This window comes from Bombina bombina, chromosome 1, assembly GCF_027579735.1.
Source record: "Bombina bombina isolate aBomBom1 chromosome 1, aBomBom1.pri, whole genome shotgun sequence".
Classification (NCBI taxonomy): domain Eukaryota; kingdom Metazoa; phylum Chordata; class Amphibia; order Anura; family Bombinatoridae; genus Bombina; species Bombina bombina.
Genome location: NC_069499.1, coordinates 1,142,991,386 through 1,143,009,141, shown reverse-complemented (window position 1 = coordinate 1,143,009,141; position 17,756 = coordinate 1,142,991,386). Strand labels below are relative to the sequence as shown.

At 39.0% G+C, this 17,756-nt stretch overlaps 1 protein-coding gene across 1 annotated transcript in view; it reads left to right on the top strand.

The window, feature by feature from the left end:
- CAVIN1 (caveolae associated protein 1) overlaps window positions 1-11,678 on the top strand; it is a 61,749-nt gene extending 50,071 nt beyond the window's left edge. Inside the window, exon 2 of the mRNA XM_053699138.1 lies at window positions 10,536-11,678. Within this exon, the coding sequence (XP_053555113.1) occupies window positions 10,536-11,237 (702 nt within the window). The 3' untranslated portion in view covers window positions 11,238-11,678. The remainder of the gene's footprint in view (window positions 1-10,535) is intronic.
- The last annotated feature ends 6,078 nt before the right edge of the window (window positions 11,679-17,756 follow it).

Here is a 17,756-nt window from a genome sequence, read left to right as displayed (position 1 = left end):
GGTTCAAACGGAACCCCCTGTAAAACATTAAGAACTAAGTTCAAACTCCATGGTGGAGCAACAGTTTTAAACACAGGCTTGATCCTAGCTAAAGCCTGACAAAAAGCTTGAACGTCCGGAACTTCTGACAGACGTTTGTGTAAAGGAATGGACAGAGCTGAAATCTGTCCCTTTAAGGAACTAGCGGATAAACCCTTTTCTAAACCTTCTTGTAGAAAAGACAATATCCTCGGAATCCTAACCTTACTCCATGAGTAACTCTTGGATTCGCACCAATATAAGTATTTGCGCCATATCTTATGGTAAATCTTTCTGGTAACAGGCTTCCTAGCCTGTATTAAGGTATCAATAACTGACTCAGAAAAACCACGTTTTGATAAAATCAAGCGTTCAATTTCCAAGCAGTCAGCTTCAGAGAAATTAGATTTTGATGTTTGAAGGGACCCTGGATCAGAAGGTCCTGTTTCAGAGGTAGCGACCAAGGTGGACAGGATGACATGTCCACTAGATCTGCATACCAAGTCCTGCGTGGCCATGCAGGCGCTATTAGAATCACTGATGCTCTCTCCTGTTTGATTCTGGCAATCAATCGAGGAAGCATCGGGAAGGGTGGAAACACATAAGCCATCCCGAAGGTCCAAGGTGCTGTCAAAGCATCTATCAGAACCGCTCCCGGATCCCTGGATCTGGACCCGTAACGAGGAAGCTTGGCGTTCTGTCGAGACGACATGAGATCTATCTCTGGTTTGCCCCAACGTCGAAGTATTTGACTCCCCCGGATGAAAAGTCTGACGACTTAAGAAATCCGCCTCCCAGTTCTCCACTCCCGGGATGTGGATTGCTGACAGGTGGCAAGAGTGAGACTCTGCCCAGCGAATTATCTTTGATACTTCCATCATTGCTAGGGAGCTTCTTGTCCCTCCCTGATGGTTGATGTAAGCTACAGTCGTGATGTTGTCCGACTGAAACCTGATGAACCCCCGAGTTGTTAACTGGGGCCAAGCCAGAAGGGCATTGAGAACTGCTCTCAATTCCAGAATGTTTATTGGTAGGAGACTCTCCTCCTGATTCCATTGTCCCTGAGCCTTCAGAGAATTCCAGACAGCGCCCCAACCTAGTAGGCTGGTGTCTGTTGTTACAATTGTCCAGTCCGGCCTGCTGAATGGCATCCCCCTGGACAGATGTGGCCGAGAAAGCCACCATAGAAGAGAATTTCTGGTCTCTTGATCCAGATTCAGAGTAGGGGACAAGTCTGAGTAATCCCCATTCCACTGACTTAGCATGCACAATTGCAGCGGTCTGAGATGTAGGCGTGCAAAGGGTACTATGTCCATTGCTGCTACCATTAAGCCGATCACCTCCATGCATTGAGCTACTGACGGGTGTTGAATGGAATGAAGGACACGGCATGCATTTTGAAGCTTTGTTAACCTGTCTTCTGTCAGGTAAATCTTCATTTCTACAGAATCTATAAGAGTCCCCAAGAAGGGAACTCTTGTGAGTGGAAAGAGAGAACTCTTCTTTTCGTTCACCTTCCATCCATGCGACCTAGAAATGCCAGTACTAACTCTGTATGAGACTTGGCAGTTTGAAAGCTTGAAGCTTGTATCAGAATGTCGTCTAGGTACGGAGCTACCGCAATTCCTCGCGGTCTTAGTACCGCCAGAAGAGCACCCAGAACCTTTGTGAAGATTCTCGGAGCCGTAGCCAATCCGAATGGAAGAGCTACAAACTGGTAATGCCTGTCTAGAAAGGCAAACCTTAGATACCGGTAATGATCTTTGTGAATCAGTATGTGAAGGAAAGCATCCTTTAAATCCACTGTGGTCATGTACTGACCCTTTTGGATCATGGGTAAAATTGTCCGAATAGTCTCCATTTTGAACGATGGAACTCTTAGGAAATTGTTTAGGATCTTTAAATCCAGGATTGGCCTGAAAGTTCCCTCTTTTTTGGGAACCACAAACAGATTTGAGTAAAACCCTTGTCCCTGTTCCGACCGTGGAACTGGATGGATTACTCCCATTAATAAAAGCTCTTGTACGCAGCGTAGAAACGCCTCTTTCTTTATTTGGTTTGTCGACAACCTTGACAGATGAAATCTCTCTCTTGGGGGAGAGTATTTGAAGTCCAGAAGGTATCCCTGAGATATTATCTCTAGCGCCCAGGGATCCTGGACATCTCTTGCCCAAGCCTGGGCGAAGAGAGAAAGTCTGCCCCCCACTAGATCCGTTCCCGGATCGGGGGCCCTCAATTCATGCTGTTTTAGGGGCACCAGCAGGTTTCCTGGCCTGCTTGCCCTTGTTCCAGGACTGGTTAGGTCTCCAGCCTTGTCTGTAGCGAGCAATAGATCCTTCTTGTTTTGGAGCAGAGGAAGTTGATGCTGCTCCTGCTTTGAAATTCCGAAAGGAACGAAAATTAGATTGTCTAGCCTTAGGTTTGGCTCTGTCTTGAGGTAGGGCATGGCCTTTACCTCCTGTAATGTCAGCGATAATTTCTTTCAATCCGGGCCCGAATAAGGTCTGCCCTTTGAAAGGTATATTAAGAAATTTAGACTTAGAAGTAACGTCAGCTGACCAGGATTTTAGCCACAGTGCTCTGCGCGCCTGAATGGCGAATCCGGAATTTTTAGCCGTAAGCTTAGTTAAATGTACTACGGCATCTGAAATAAATGAGTTAGCTAACTTAAGAGCTTTAAGCCTGTGTGTAATCTCATCTAATGGAGCTGATTCAAGTGTCCCTTCCAGAGACTCAAACCAAAATGCTGCTGCAGCCGTGACAGGCGCAATGCATGTAAGGGGTTGCAATATAAAACCTTGTTGAACAAACATTTTCTTAAGGTAACCCTCTAACTTTTTATCCATTGGATCTGAAAAGGCACAGCTATCCTCCACCGGGATAGTGGTACGCTTAGCTAAAGTAGAAACTGCTCCCTCCACCTTAGGGATCGTTTGCCATAAGTCCCGTGTGGTGGTGTCTATTGGAAACATCTTTCTAAATATCGGAGGGGGTGAGAACGACACACTGGGTCTATCCCACTCCTTAGTAACAATTTCAGTAAGTCTCTTAGGTATAGGAAAAACGTCAGTACTCTACGGTACCGCAAAATATTTATCCAACCTACACATTTTTTCTGGTATTGCAACTGTGTTACAATCATTCAGAGCCGCTAACACCTCCCCTAGTAATACACGGAGGTTTTCCAGCTTAAATTTAAAATTTGAAATATCTGAATCCAATCTGTTTGGATCAGAACCGTCAGCCGCAGAATGAAGCTCTCCGTCCTCATGTTCTGCAAGTTGTGACGCAGTATCTGACATGGCCCTAACATTATCAGCGCACTCTGTTCTCACCCCAGAGTGATCACGCTTACCTCTTAGTTCTGGTAATTTAGCCAAAACTTCAGTCATAACAGTAGCCATATCCTGTAATGTGATTTGTAATGGCCGCCCAGATGTACTCGGCGCCACAATATCACGCACCCCCCGAGCGGGAGATGCAGGTACTGACACGTGAGGCGAGTTAGTCGGCATAACTCTCCCCTCGTTGTTTGGTGAAATGTGTTCAATTTGTACAGATTGACTTTTATTAAAGTAGCATCAATACAGTTAGTACATAAATTTCTATTGGGCTCCACTTTGGCATTAGCACATATAGCACAGATGTCTTCCTCTGAATCAGACATGTTTAACACACTAGCAAATAAACTAGCAACTTGGAAATACTTTTCAAGTAATTTACTATAATATGAAAACGTACTGTGCCTATAAGAAGCACAGAAAGAGTTATGACAGTTGAAAGTTAATAAACTGAAAGGTTATAGCATCAAATCTTTGTAAAAAACACAATTTTAGCAAAGGCTTGTTCCCATTAGCGAAGGATAACTAACCCTGATAGCAGAAAAAAAGGTTACAGAAATAAACGTTTTTTTATCACAGTCAACTACAATCTCACAGCTCTGCTGTGAATGATTACCTCCCTCAAAACAAGTTTTGAAGACCCCTGAGTTCTGTAGAGATGAACCGGATCATGCAGGAAATACAATGAGCTTCTGACTGAATTTTTTTAACCTCCCCCTCACACACAACAGTGAGAGAGATCAGTAAACTGTCATAAATTAAATAAAACAACTGCCAAGTGGAAAAAATAATGCCCAAAACATTTTATTCACCCAGTACCTCAGAAAATGAAACGATTTTACATGCCAGCAAAAAACGTTTAACATAAATTAAGTGTTATTAAAGAGCCTGTTGCCAGTCCCTGCAAATTAGGCTAAAGTCTTATGCACACAGTATAATTCCAGTGAAGTGCCATTCCCCAGAATACTGAAGTGTAAAATATACATACATGACAGCCTGATACCAGATGCTGCTACTGCATTTAAGGCTGAGTTTACATTATATCGGTATGGCAGAATTTTCTCATCAATTCCATTGTCAGAAAATAATAAGCTGCTACATACCTCTTTGCAGATTAATCTGCCCGCTGTCCCCTGATCTGAAGTTTACCTCTCCTCAGATGGCCGAGAAACAGCAATATGATCTTAACTACGCCGGCTAAAATCATAGTAAAAACTCAGGTAGATTCTTCTTCAAATTCTACCAGAGAAGGAATAACACACTCCGGTGCTATTATAAAATAACAAACTTTTGATTGAAGGTATAAAACTAAATATAATCACCATAGTCCTCTCACACATCCTATCTAGTCGTTGGGTGCAAGAGAATGACTGGTAATGGCAGTTAGGGGAGGAGCTATATAGCAGCTCTGCTGGGTGAATCCTCTTGCACTTCCTGTTGGGGAGGAGTTAATATCCCAAAAGTAATGGATGATCCGTGGACTGGATACACTTAACAAGAGAAATTGTAATTCTTTTTTTATTTTCTGTAATTTAGTGGGGGGGTTGTACGTTAGTTTATTTAATTTAATTGTAGATAATTGTAGTTAGTTTATTTAATTAATTTAATGATAGTGTAGTGTTAGGTGTAATTGTAATTTAGGTTAGGATTTATTTTACAGGTAAATTTGTACTTATTTTAACTAGGAAGTTATTAAATAGTTAATAACTATTTAATAACTATTGTACCTAGTTAAAATAAATACAAAGTTGCCTGTAAAATAAAAATAAACCCTAAGCTAGCTACAATGTAACTATTAGTTATATTGTAGCTAGCTTAGGTTTTATTTTATCTGTAAGTATTTAGTTTTAAATAGGATTAATTTATTTAATAGTAGTAAATTTATTTTGTTTTATTTAAATTATATTTAAGTTAGGGGGTGTTAGGGTTAGACTTAGGTTTAGGGGTTAATAAATTTAATATAGTAGTGGCGACATTGGGGGCGGCAGATTAGGGGTTAATAAATGTAGGTAGGTGTCGGCGATGTTAGGGACGGCAGATTAGGGGTTAATAAAATTTAACTAGTGTTTGCGAGGCAGGAGTGCGGTGGTTTAGGGGTGATGTCCGGTCGGCAGATTAGGGGTTGAACATTTTAGATAAGTGTTTGCGATGTGGGGGGCTCGGTTTAGGGGTTAATAGGTAGTTTATGGGTGTTAGTGTACTTTTTAGCACTTTAGTTAAGAGCTTTGTGTTCCGGCGTTAGCCCATAAAACTCTTAACTACTGACTTTTAAATGCGGTAGGAGTCTTGCCAGGAGAGGGTCTACCACTCACTTTTTCAGGCGTTAGGAAAATCCCATTAAAAAGATAGGATACGCAATTGATGTAAGGGGATTTGCGGTATGCTAAAATCGCAGAAAAAAAGTGAGCGGTAGACCCTCTCCTGCCTGACTCGTAATACCAGCGGGCGTTAAAAAGCAGCGTTGGGACCCTTCAACGCTGCTTTTTAAGGCTAACGCAAGACTCGTAATCTAGCCGAAAGAGTTTTACATTTACATAGTCGTTTAAAATGGCATGCTTCATCTGAATCACGTAAGTTTAATTTTGACTTTTCTATCCCTTTAACATAAAGAATATAAGTTACCCCTCCAAGGTAAAATTTCCTTTAAAATAATCCCTGAGGGGCCTCATACTGGAAATACATTTTATCAGGCGCTTAATGCTTGTAAATTTAAAATATTCTCATTTCTGTTTTGTTATGAAAAACAAGTCTCACTGTACAGATTTTTTTTTAAAAAAAAAAAACCTTGTAGACCAGCTGACTGTGAGCAATCTAGGCATAAGATCTTGTTTTTCACCTACACTAACATCAAGCTTGTGGAACTCATAAAGACTATTGCCTATTTGAAGTATACTGCCCCAATGTCACGTGTCACTATTTCGAAGATGATGATTTTTTCTTTTTAATTTTCTATTTTTCTTTTTTTTGTGTGTGCATATATTATATGCTGTTTCCCTGTTTTAATTAATAAGTTTGATTTGTAAGGTTTTGTGATATTAATATCCATTACAGTATAGCTTGGTTCTGTTTGCTAAGATGTGAACGAAAATCAGAGATTTAAATGGAGAGTCACTCACACCTTGTGCATATGATGAGGAGTTGATATAAATCTCTTGTTTTTCAGAAATAGTTGGGCTTTTTTTTTAATAATATATAATATGTCCTTCTGTTGTTGCTTTAATTTTTCCCTATAGTTTCCCTTTCATCCAGTTCCTTATTACATGCCTATAAGATTTTTATGAAAAAAACTATTAGAACTGACTTTAAAATGTATTATCAGCTACAAAGAACTTGCTTCTATCCACTTTGTTATATGGCCACTAGATGGTGCATTTGTCCTTTGAAAATGTTTTTCACATTGGATAAACAGTACAGTTCCAAAAAAAATAATCATTTTTTTATTGAATAATTGTTAGAAAATAAAAAATACTGCAAAGGGTTTTAACAAAGAGTTACATACATATACATCTCTAAATAAGTATATATGTTTGTACATATGTATTTATGTATTTATATGTGTATATAGGTATTTACAGACATATACACATATACATATGTATACATATAAAAATATATATAAGTGCATTGGAGCCATTTGCAATCAAGTAGCTGAACACATGTAAAATCATGTTTATTCAATATTCATATTGAAGTAGGTATAGGTAGAGATATATATTTTACCAAAAACATATACATATATTCTCTCTCCCCCTGTCTCTCTCTCCCTCTCCCCCCGAGTGCTTTTCTGTGTTTATGTCTACCTTTTATTTATTTAATTAATGAATTGGTAGTGCCATCTGATGGTGTGACTTTATTTAAAAGGGTGGGGTCAACCGCCCCACCATCTTTAAATTTCACCAGCCGCCACTGGATCAAGACACTTTTATATTTACTGAATAATTAAAGAATCTATAAGCATAATTTGCAGCATTAAAGTAAAAAGTATGTTTTAAACATATTTTAATGGGCATGGATTTCTAGATCTCATAATCAGAGTAAGCATTTTGTTATCTGGCAAGAGTTTCTGTTACAATCCTTTAGACTAAAATAAGATGTTTACTAAGTTGACCAGTTTTCCAAAACACCATTTAAAGGGACATGAAACCCATATGTTTTCTTTCATGATTTAGAAATTTAAATAACTTCCAATTTATATCTAATATCTAATTGTCTTCATTCTTTTGATATCCTTTGTTGAAAATCATATCTAAATATGCTCAGTAGCTGCTGATTGGTGGCTGCACATAGATACCTCATGTGATTGGCTCACCCATGTGCATTGCTATTTCTTCAACAAAGGATATCTAAAGAATGAAGGTGTATCCTAGCCACTGCCTCACCAGCCTCTGACGTCACTGCACTTCACTGATATATATATATATATATATATATATATATGCATACATATATATATATATTTAAAATTAAATAGAACATATTCTGCTATATGAGTATTGGAATGTGAAATATTCATATTCCATGTCTGGTTAGCGCACTTGAGAAAATGCGATCAGTTTTGCGTGACTTGTTGGGTGTTAAAGGGCCAGTAAACCCACCAAATAATGTTATATAATTCTGCACATAGTCGTCCAACAGACCAGAGCGGGAGCGAGCAAAATTTAGTTCGGGCTGGCTGTGACTAGACAGCGTGCCCAGATGCGTTTAGGAAAGAAACAGACCCGTTCAGTAGAGTAAGGAGCGGCGGTCTGTAAAATTAGTTTTTGTAGATAAATATTTCTGAAACACTTTGATTTAGAAAACTAGTGCTAGGCTAATGTTATATAATTCTGCACTATGTGCAGAATTATATTACATTATTTGGTGGCTTTACTGGCCCTTTAAGGTTTATTGGAGAATATATTAACGCAGTTGCGAATTGTAACTTTGGCTTTTTGTGCGTGTCGGGTTAGTGCGCAAGTGAAAACTTTTGTACTTTTAACTTGTAATACACCCAGTAACCGACGTGCACAAAAAGCCAAAGCTGAGCACCGTTGGCGCACGAGCGGGATCGATATACAGCGCTCCACCCATAATCTAGCCCTTTATGTCTGTGCATCTTATTGTTGCATTATTGCTCGTATATAACTGTCTTTGTTTAACCCACGCAACACACAGTTAAAGTCAGCTCCAGAGCAGCACTACTGGGAGCTAGCTGAACATATCTGGAAAGCCAATGACTATAGGCATATGTATGTAGCTGCCAATCTCTAGCTAGCTCCCAGTAGTGCAGTATTGCTCCAAAGCCCATCTAGGTAGGCTTTTAAACAAGGGATACCAAGAAAACAAAGTAAATTTGATAATATAGGTAAATTAAAAAGTCTTATGAAATTGCATACTCAATTTGAACCATGGAAGTTTAATTTTGTCTCTTATAGAATATGTTAAAGCTTTAACAATGATAATAATAAACATAATATGATATCAATATGCTAATATCTATTTTATAAATAAGGAAATAAAGCAGCCACAATTAATTTTACTTACCAGTAAAGAATTAAAGATGCTATCAAGCAGCAGCAATTGAACATATTTTTTATAAACAGGTTATTTACAAGCAGGTTTAAATGATATTGAGAAGTGGAAATACGAAAAGATGATGAAAACAGTAAAAACAAACAAACAAGTTGAAGCTTGCAGTTAGACACTAAATACATATTCACATTTCTTTTATTTCAGTGTGCATTATACTATTTTGTTATCTCAAAATGTATATTCCTGTGCTAAACAAACCATGTTTTTCCTTGTGAGAGGTGTTCCTGTTGGCCAATGAGCAATAAAGTCATGCACTTTGTTAGTGTCACTTTAAATGTAAAAGCTTATTAAATTTAAAAAGGGACATTATACACTGATAAAATATGGGCTATTTAAATAAAGCATTCAAAAAAGATAAAGTTTGTAATTGACATGAATTAGCAATTTTGGTGCTAAAGCTTCTAAAATGATGATGCTAAACCTTGTAGTGCTTTCACTGCATATGAATACATACATCATACACACTAGCTAGAGAGCAAGGGTTTTTCCCTCACTCCCTAACTAGTGTCCTTAAAGACCAGCCCCTGTGCTTAAAAAATCTGCCGATATAGGGCTAGATTTATCAAAGCTGAGGCGTACAGGGGCATGTATACGCTCCCCTGTACACCTCAGCTCGCCTGTGGCGGGGCAAAATTACCCGCAGGTAATCAACATTGCACACGAGCGCAATTTTGCACTCGCATGCAATCCCGCCCCATGCCCGCGTACAGCCAATCACGCGTGGGCAGGAGTTGTCAATCTCCTTGGTCGGACTCGACCGCAGAGATTGAATTTCGCCACCTTAGAGGTGGAGAAGAGCTTAGGGAAGCAGCGGTCTGGTGACCGCTGCTTGATAAATTACGGCGAGCAAGTTCTTGTGAGAACTTGCAGCCGTAGGGGCTTGATAAATCGAGTCCATAAACTATCAGCCGTTTCTCCCTGTCTGTTCCACTGTGCAGGGATCTCACTCCCCCTCTGTCCTCATTGTTACTTCTGCATTCTGCAGACACCAAGCTGAATATTTTACGCACATCTCTGTGAAATATGATCTTGAGATCGTTCTACTGAGCTATGTGCGAAATATTAAGCTTGGTGTCTGTAGAATGCCGTAGTAACGGGGAGGACAGAGGGGGAGTGGGATACCTGCACAGTTGAACAGAGAGGGATAAATGACTGAGTGCTGTTAGTTTATATTGGCAGCTTTTCTAATGTTTAAACATTACACAGACAGCTCCAGCATAGGGGTTGGCTGTAAGGACTCTAGTTAGGGAGTGAGGGAAAAACCCTGCTCCCTAGCTAGTGTGCATGACGTACGTATTCATATGCAGTGAAAGCACTACAAGGTTTATCATAATTTTTAGAAGCTTTGGCAGCAAAATTGCTAATACAGGTCAATTACAAACTCTATCTTCTTTGAATGCTTTATTTAAATAGCCCATATTTTTAGGTGTATAATGTCCCTATAAGCTTTTTTTGCAAAATAAATAAATACAATCATAAAATTTAATTCTTATCTGGGTGTCAGCATTTATATACGTTATATAATTATTCATTTAAGCTTATTGTCACATTATAAATTGTTGGTACCTTTTTATACTGATGAATTATTTTTGTATCCCTTCTCAGGATGAAGTGAAGTTACCCTCCAAACTGAGCATCAGCAAGTCTTTGAAGAATACTGAGAAAGAGGCGGTGGAAGGTGAAGATCAGCAGAAGGAAAATAAGGATGAAAATGAAGATGAAATCCAATTATCTTCTGATGAAGAAGTTGAAGTGGAAGAAATAATTGAAGAGTCTAGAGCTGAGCGCATCAAAAAAAGTGGGATGAGACGTGTTGATGATATCAAGAAAGCCTTTTCCAAGGAGAAAATGGAGAAGACCAGGCTTAAGACTAGAGAGAACCTGGAGAAGACTAAAGTCAAAACCAAAGAGAATTTGGAGAAAACTAAGCAGAACTTGGAGAAGACGAGGCACACCATTGAAAAGAGGATGAATAAGCTGGGAACCAAGATTGTGACAAATGAGAGGCGGGAAAAGATAAAGACCTCTAGAGACAAGTTCAAGAAGTCCTTCACACCTGACCACGCTGTCTATGCCCGTTCCAAAACGGCTGTCTACAAAGTGCCACCATTCACCTTCTATGTCAAAAAGATCAGGGAGGGGGAAGTAGAAGTTCAGGCTACAGAGATGGTAGAAGTAGGATTGGAGGATGAAGAGGAAGGTGAAGTTTCTGAGCTATTGAGAGGAGAAAGTCCTGATGCCCATGAGCTGTTACAGATCACAGAGGACACTGATGCTGTATTAGCTGAGAAAAGCGACAGCGAATAATGAAAATGAGGGGTACTGTGTTACTTCCATGTGGACAGCTTGATTTATAACCTTTTTTCACATTTCAAACCAATTTCCTTTCTTTTTCATATACACATGTATTTTTCATTTACTTTTTCCAGCTCTTAATAACAAGTAAAAATAAAATATATATATATATTTACCAATCTTTAAGCCCAGCAGCCGCACAAGCAGTGAAGTATTAATAAAAATGCTCCTGTCATATTCACAGGTATATATTTACAGCAAAGCTATTTTTTATCTTCTTATGTTTCTTCAACCTGAAATCTCCCATCCCATAAAGGTCCTGGTCTGCATTTCAAAGCACTGTGTTGTTTAGTATGGACATTGCACTACCATCATTGACATGTGGTGAATGCACGCAAATTGCTGCCAGGTTAAAATAAGTTTGTCTTGTAGGAATAAAAACTTTAGCTTTGACTCCTTACTGGCGTATTTTAAAAAAATCAACTAAAGTACACATTGTGACTTAGAAAAACATGGAAGATATATCATTGTGTTTTAACTTGTGAAGGAGTTATTTACAAAATGGCTGCTTAAAACAGAAAACAAACAATTATGCTATACATGAAAGTCATATGACCCATGTTGATAAATATAGCTATGCACAGTAAAATATAGACAGTTATGTTTCTAAAACACAGGTTAGCGGAACAAAGCACAATGTATATATGGAGTGCCAGATTGGCACATCCATCATCCAGCTAATTAATTAATTAATAAGTTGTAATGAAGCATTGATTATGGTTGTATTTTAAGGTTAAATGCAAGTTCTAATATGTGTACAATACTGGGTATGTTCCTAAGGAGTTCTGGGGGTATTATTTCTAAAAGTGGTTTAACCATAGGAAAGTGAGTCTTCAAAACACAAGACATGTATGTTTTAGACAGAGAAGCACCAGAGATGCAGATAATCATTAGAAAGGTGGATGAAGATGGACTCAGCAGGAGTTTTCAAAAACAGACAGGCCAAAAAAGAATAGGAGGGATGTTCTATTCTAGTTTGCTGTTGAGGAGCATTGAGAAAGTAACTGCAAAAGAAGATAATTGCAAAAAATGTTTTAAGTAGAACGTAACATAACTACTGTCAAACGTCACAATCTGACTGCTACTATTTTTGTGTAAAACCCCTTTATATAGTCAACATGTAGTCCTTTAGAAATCTATCTTAAACATTTTTTCCTACTATATTAGCGTCCAAAATCTGTAAGATAACCATTTTAAAATTTTCAATGTTTAGGATAATTGCCAATTTAAACTCCAACATTCACAGTGACAACCACAGAAGGGTTACAATAAGTACTAAACCTGCATTCAACGTAGTCTGCCTTAAAAATAAGTATCCTGGTCATTTTTGCAGTGACACGTTTTATTTGGGCAGGATACCCTATGCAGGGTGTATTTAGGTTTTGTGCTGCCCTAGGCACTCAAAATTCTGCTGCCCCCTCCCAAAAAAAGGGTTTAGGCCTTTTTTCCCCTTAATATTTTTTTTGGGTCAGTGTGTTAAAATGTTTTTTTTTTTTTCTTTCTTTTTTTCATAACAATTCAAAAGAAAAATGGCTAGCAAAACACTTGCATACAGGTGGGTTGAATTGCATTCATCTCATACAATTTTCTCCCTGAGAGAAGGGAGAGAAAAGAAGGGGAGGGGAGAAAAGGGAGGGAATGGAAAGAAGGAAGGGAGGGAGAAGAGAAAAGTGGGTAGGGAGAGGAGAAAATGGGGGAGGGAAAGAATGGAGGGAAAGAAAGTGATAGAAGGGAGCAAGGGAAGGAGTTTAGAGAAAGAAGGGAGGGAGGGAGGAAGGAAGGGAGGGAGGGAGGGAGGGAAAGAAATAAGGGAGGGAGTTGAGGAAGGGAGGGAGGGAGAAAGGGAAAGAAGGGAGAGAGGAAGGGAGGGAAAGAAGAATACACTTTGAAAACTATCACTGCCCTTTACATGCAACAACATACTGTAATTACCATCATTCAAGTAATGAAACGTTTTAAGTGTCCGTTTACTATTTACTCCATGGGTTCATGAATGCAGAGAAAGCAAGCTTTTAGTAGCTAACATACATTAGCACTGAGAGTTTACAATTAGACATCACAAGCTGTTCTAAGCAGTGCACAGACGCATCCAGTCTGTTAGTAACTAAGACCTGCAATAAGCACTGCGCTCGCAGACCCACCACAGCTGACAAGGGAAGGCAGCATATCGGCACAAGGTCTTCTCCAGCCTCACCTTATAAGCATATCCCTGGGCAAGTTTCTCACCAAGAACGCTTCCATTGCAAAAATGCCGGCAGCTCTAAATGAAGCAACAGCTTAAAGGAGCACTGCCTGTAAAGAATGACCTTAATCAGTGCACAGGCCTTGTCTTTTCTGTAAAGTCCTGCACTTTATCGCTCACTGTACTGTGTGCTGGCTTTTAGAGAGAGGACAGGGCAGATGTGCTGCCCCTCCCAAATCTGCTGCCCTAGGCACTGGCCTTGTTGGCCTAGGCCATAATACACCCCTGACCCTATGCTATGTTTATATTTTCTCTAGGCTCCTTGGAGTTCAAATTAGAGCCTGGGCAAACTCCAGTAGCTGGAGGCAAACTTGTGCATAGTCTTAGGTGCCTAATTTTGCAACATGACTTGAATTTTTTTTAGAAGCATGTAGCCAACACCCATAAGAAGTCACGGCCGCTGATTTATTTAAAACACAATCGCCAAAGTTTCTCCTTTGGAGATTCCCCATTGCTCTTCTCTTGTGACATCACAACCATTTCCTGAGAGCAACAAATGCATCTAAAACTAATTAGGTCTCTCCCCTTGTCCATTGTAGAACAAGGAAAAGCTAATTTCTTAATATTGCCAGTCTAATTTGTGATTTAAATATGTAATGACCTGTCAGCTCCAGGTAGGTACGCACAAAACTATTGGCTTTACAGTCACAGTAAAGGGAAGAAAGGGAACTGAGTTCAGAAAATGAAGCCTTCCTTACTAAACAGGAAGTGCTGGAATGTATGAAACTGAGGTGTATAGGGAATAAAGAGTTGTTTTGAAGAAAAAAAGTTTTTGGTAACTTGTTGGTCCATAAGCCTAAGATCTGTTTTGTGCATAAAGAAAATGAATTTCTTACTATTGTCACAGATGTGTGGTGAGGGGGGTTGAACCTACAACATTTTCCCTTCTTGTTATGACTGAAGATCAGCTTATCCAATAAAGCCTCTTTTAACACAAATGTCTATGAAAATACCTTCATGTATATCACAGATGATTAAATATCATTCACTGCATTTACATTAAAAACATCCTATTTACTTAACTCACAGCAGAAGCATTTACATTAGTAACTAACTAATAGAAAACATGGAGAATATAAGTAGCAAAGGGAGTCTTTGCTCATAGGGCTTAATGATCTTAAGCTCTGCCCTAGAGAGATTATCTAAGCAGTCTCGTCAGTACTACGAGCCTCTGAGGTCCCTTAAAGAATCTTAGAAAAACCTATTTTAGCTTGAGAGCTGTTTATTTTACTATGCATGGTTCTGGAAGTGAAGGAGAGACACATGCTTCATTACCATACAATACTCGAAAAATCCCCCAAAGATTTTGTGAGATTTCTCTCCAAGACAGAAAATTGTTGCTCATTAGAAAATTAGACTTTAAAAGAAAGAGGAGTCATGATTCTGAACAACTTCTGAAAAGAATAAAGGCCTCCCACAAGAGTGGTTAAACTAACTGACACACATCATTCTGTCAGTGCTAAGAGCTTGCAGGAAATTGGAAGATTTACAAAAAACTTATTCCAGGAAAAAGATGTGGATAATCTCTTATTTTCCAGCTTCCAAACAGAAAAACATAATTTATGTAAAAATTTACCTGATAAATTAATTTCTTTCATATTGGGATATACATTCCTACCAGGAGGGGCAAAGTTTCCCAAACCTCAAAATGCCTATAAATACACCCCCCACCACACCCACAATTCAGTTTAACGAATAGCCAAGAAGTAGGGTGATAAGAAGGAGCGAAAGCATCAACAAGGAATTGGAATAATTGTGCTTTATACAAAAAAAATCATAACCACCACAAAAAGGATGGGCCTCATGGACTCTTGCCAATGTGAAAGAAATTAATTTATCAGGTAAATTATTACATAAATTATGTTTTCTTTCATGTAATTGGCAAGAGTCCATGAGCTAGTGACGTATGGGAAAGCAAATACCCAAGATGTGGAACTCCACGCAAGAGTCACTAGAGAGGGAGGGATAAAAATAAAGACAGCCAATTCCGCTGAAAAAAGAATCCACAAGTTTTAATCTTTATAATGAAAAAAAATGAAATTATAAGCAGAAGAATCAAACTGAAACAGCTGCCTGAAGTACTTTTCTACCAAAAACTTAGTAAAAGTATGCAAAGAAGACCAAGTTGCTGCTTTGCAAATCTGATCAACAGAACTTCATTCTTAAAAGCCCAGGAAGTAGAAACTGACCTAGTAGAATGAGCCGTAATCCTCTGAGGCGGGGATTTACCCGACTCCAAATAAGCATGATGAATCAAAAGCTTTAACCAAGACGCCAAAGAAATGGCAGAAGCCTTCTGACCTTCCTAGAACCAGAAAAGATAACAAATAGACTAGAAGTCTTTCTGAAATCTTTAGTAGCTTCAACATAATATTTCAAAGCTCTTACCACATCCAAAGAATGTAAAGATCTTTCCAAAGAATTCTTAGGATTAGGACACAACGAAGGGACAACAATTTCTCTACTAATAGTGTTGGAATTCACAACTTTAAGTAAAAATTTAAATGAAGTCCGTAAAACCGCCTTATCCTGATGAAAAATCAGAAAAGGAGACTCACAAGAAAGAGCAGATAATTCAGAAACTCTTCTAGCAGAAGAGATGGCCAAAAGGAACAATACTTTCCAAGAAAGTAATTTAATGTCCAAAGCATGCATAGGCTCAAACGGAGGAGCCTGTAAAGCCCTCAAAACCAAATTAAGACTCCAAGGAGGAGAAATTGGCTTAATGACAGGCTTGATATGAACCAAAGCCTGTACAAAACAATAAATATCAGGAAGATTAGCAATCTTTCTGTGAAACAGAACAGAAAGAGCAGAGATTTGTCCTTTCAAGGAACTTGCAGACAAACCCTTATCCAAACCATCCTGAAGAAACTGTAAAATTCTAGGAATTCTAAAAGAATGCCAAGAGAATTTATGAGAAGAACACCATGAAATGTAAGTCTTCCAAACTCTGTAATAAATCTTTCTAGACACAGATTTGCGAGCCTGCAACATAGTATTAATCACTGAGTCAGAGAAACCTCTATGACTAAGCACTAGGCGTTAAATCTCCATACCTTCAAATTTAATGATTTGAGATCCTGGTGGAAAAATGGACTTTGAGATAGAAGGTCTGGCCTTAACAGAAGTGGCCAAGGTTGGCAACTGGACATCCGAACAGATCCGCATACCAAAACCTGTGTGGCCATGCTGGAGCCACCAGCAGTATAAATAAACGCTCCATTATGATTTTGGAAATCACTCTTGGAAGAAGAACTAGAGGCGGAAAGACATAAGCAGGTTGATAATTCCAAGGAAGTGACAATGCATCCACTGCTTCCGCCTGAGGATTCCTGGACCTGGACAGATACCTGGGAAGTTTCCTGTTTAGATGAGAAGCCATCAGATCTATTTCTAGAAGCCCCCACATCTGAACAATCTAAGAAACACATCTGGGTGAAGAGACCATTCTCCCAGATGTAAAGTCTGGCGACTGAAATAATCCACTTTCCAATTGTCTATACCTGGGATATGGACCGCAGAGATTAGACAGGAGCTGGATTCTGCCCATGCAAGTATCCGAGATACTTCTTTCATAGCTTGAGGACTGTGAGTCCCACCTTGATGATTGACATACGCCACGGTTGTGACATTGTCTGTCTGAAAACAAATAAATGGTTCTCTCTTCAGGAGAGGCCAAAACTGAATAGCTCTGAAAATCGCACAGAGTTCCAAAATATTGATTGGTAATCTCCCCTCTTGAGATTTCCAAACCCCCTGTGCTGTCAGAGATCCCCAGAGAGCTCCCCAACCTGAAAGACTTGCATCTGTTGTAATAACAGTTCAGGTTGGATGAACAAAAGAGGCCCCCTGAACTAAATGATGGTGATCTACCCACTAAGTCAGAGATAGTCGAACATTGGGATTTAAGAATATTAATTGTGATATCTTTGTATAATCCCTGCACCATTAGCTCAGCATACAAAGCTGAAGAGGTCTCATGTGAAGACGAGCAAAGGGGATCGCGTTCAATGCTGCAGTCATGAGACCTAAAACCTCCATGCACATAGCTACTGAAGGGAATGACTGAGACTGAAGGTTCCAACAAGCTGAAACCAATTTCAGACGTCTTTTGTCTGTTAGAGACAAAGTCATTGATACTGAATCTATTTGGAATCCTAAAAAGGTTACCCTTGTCTGAGGAATCAAGGAACTTTTTGGTAAATTGATCCTCCAACCATGTCTTT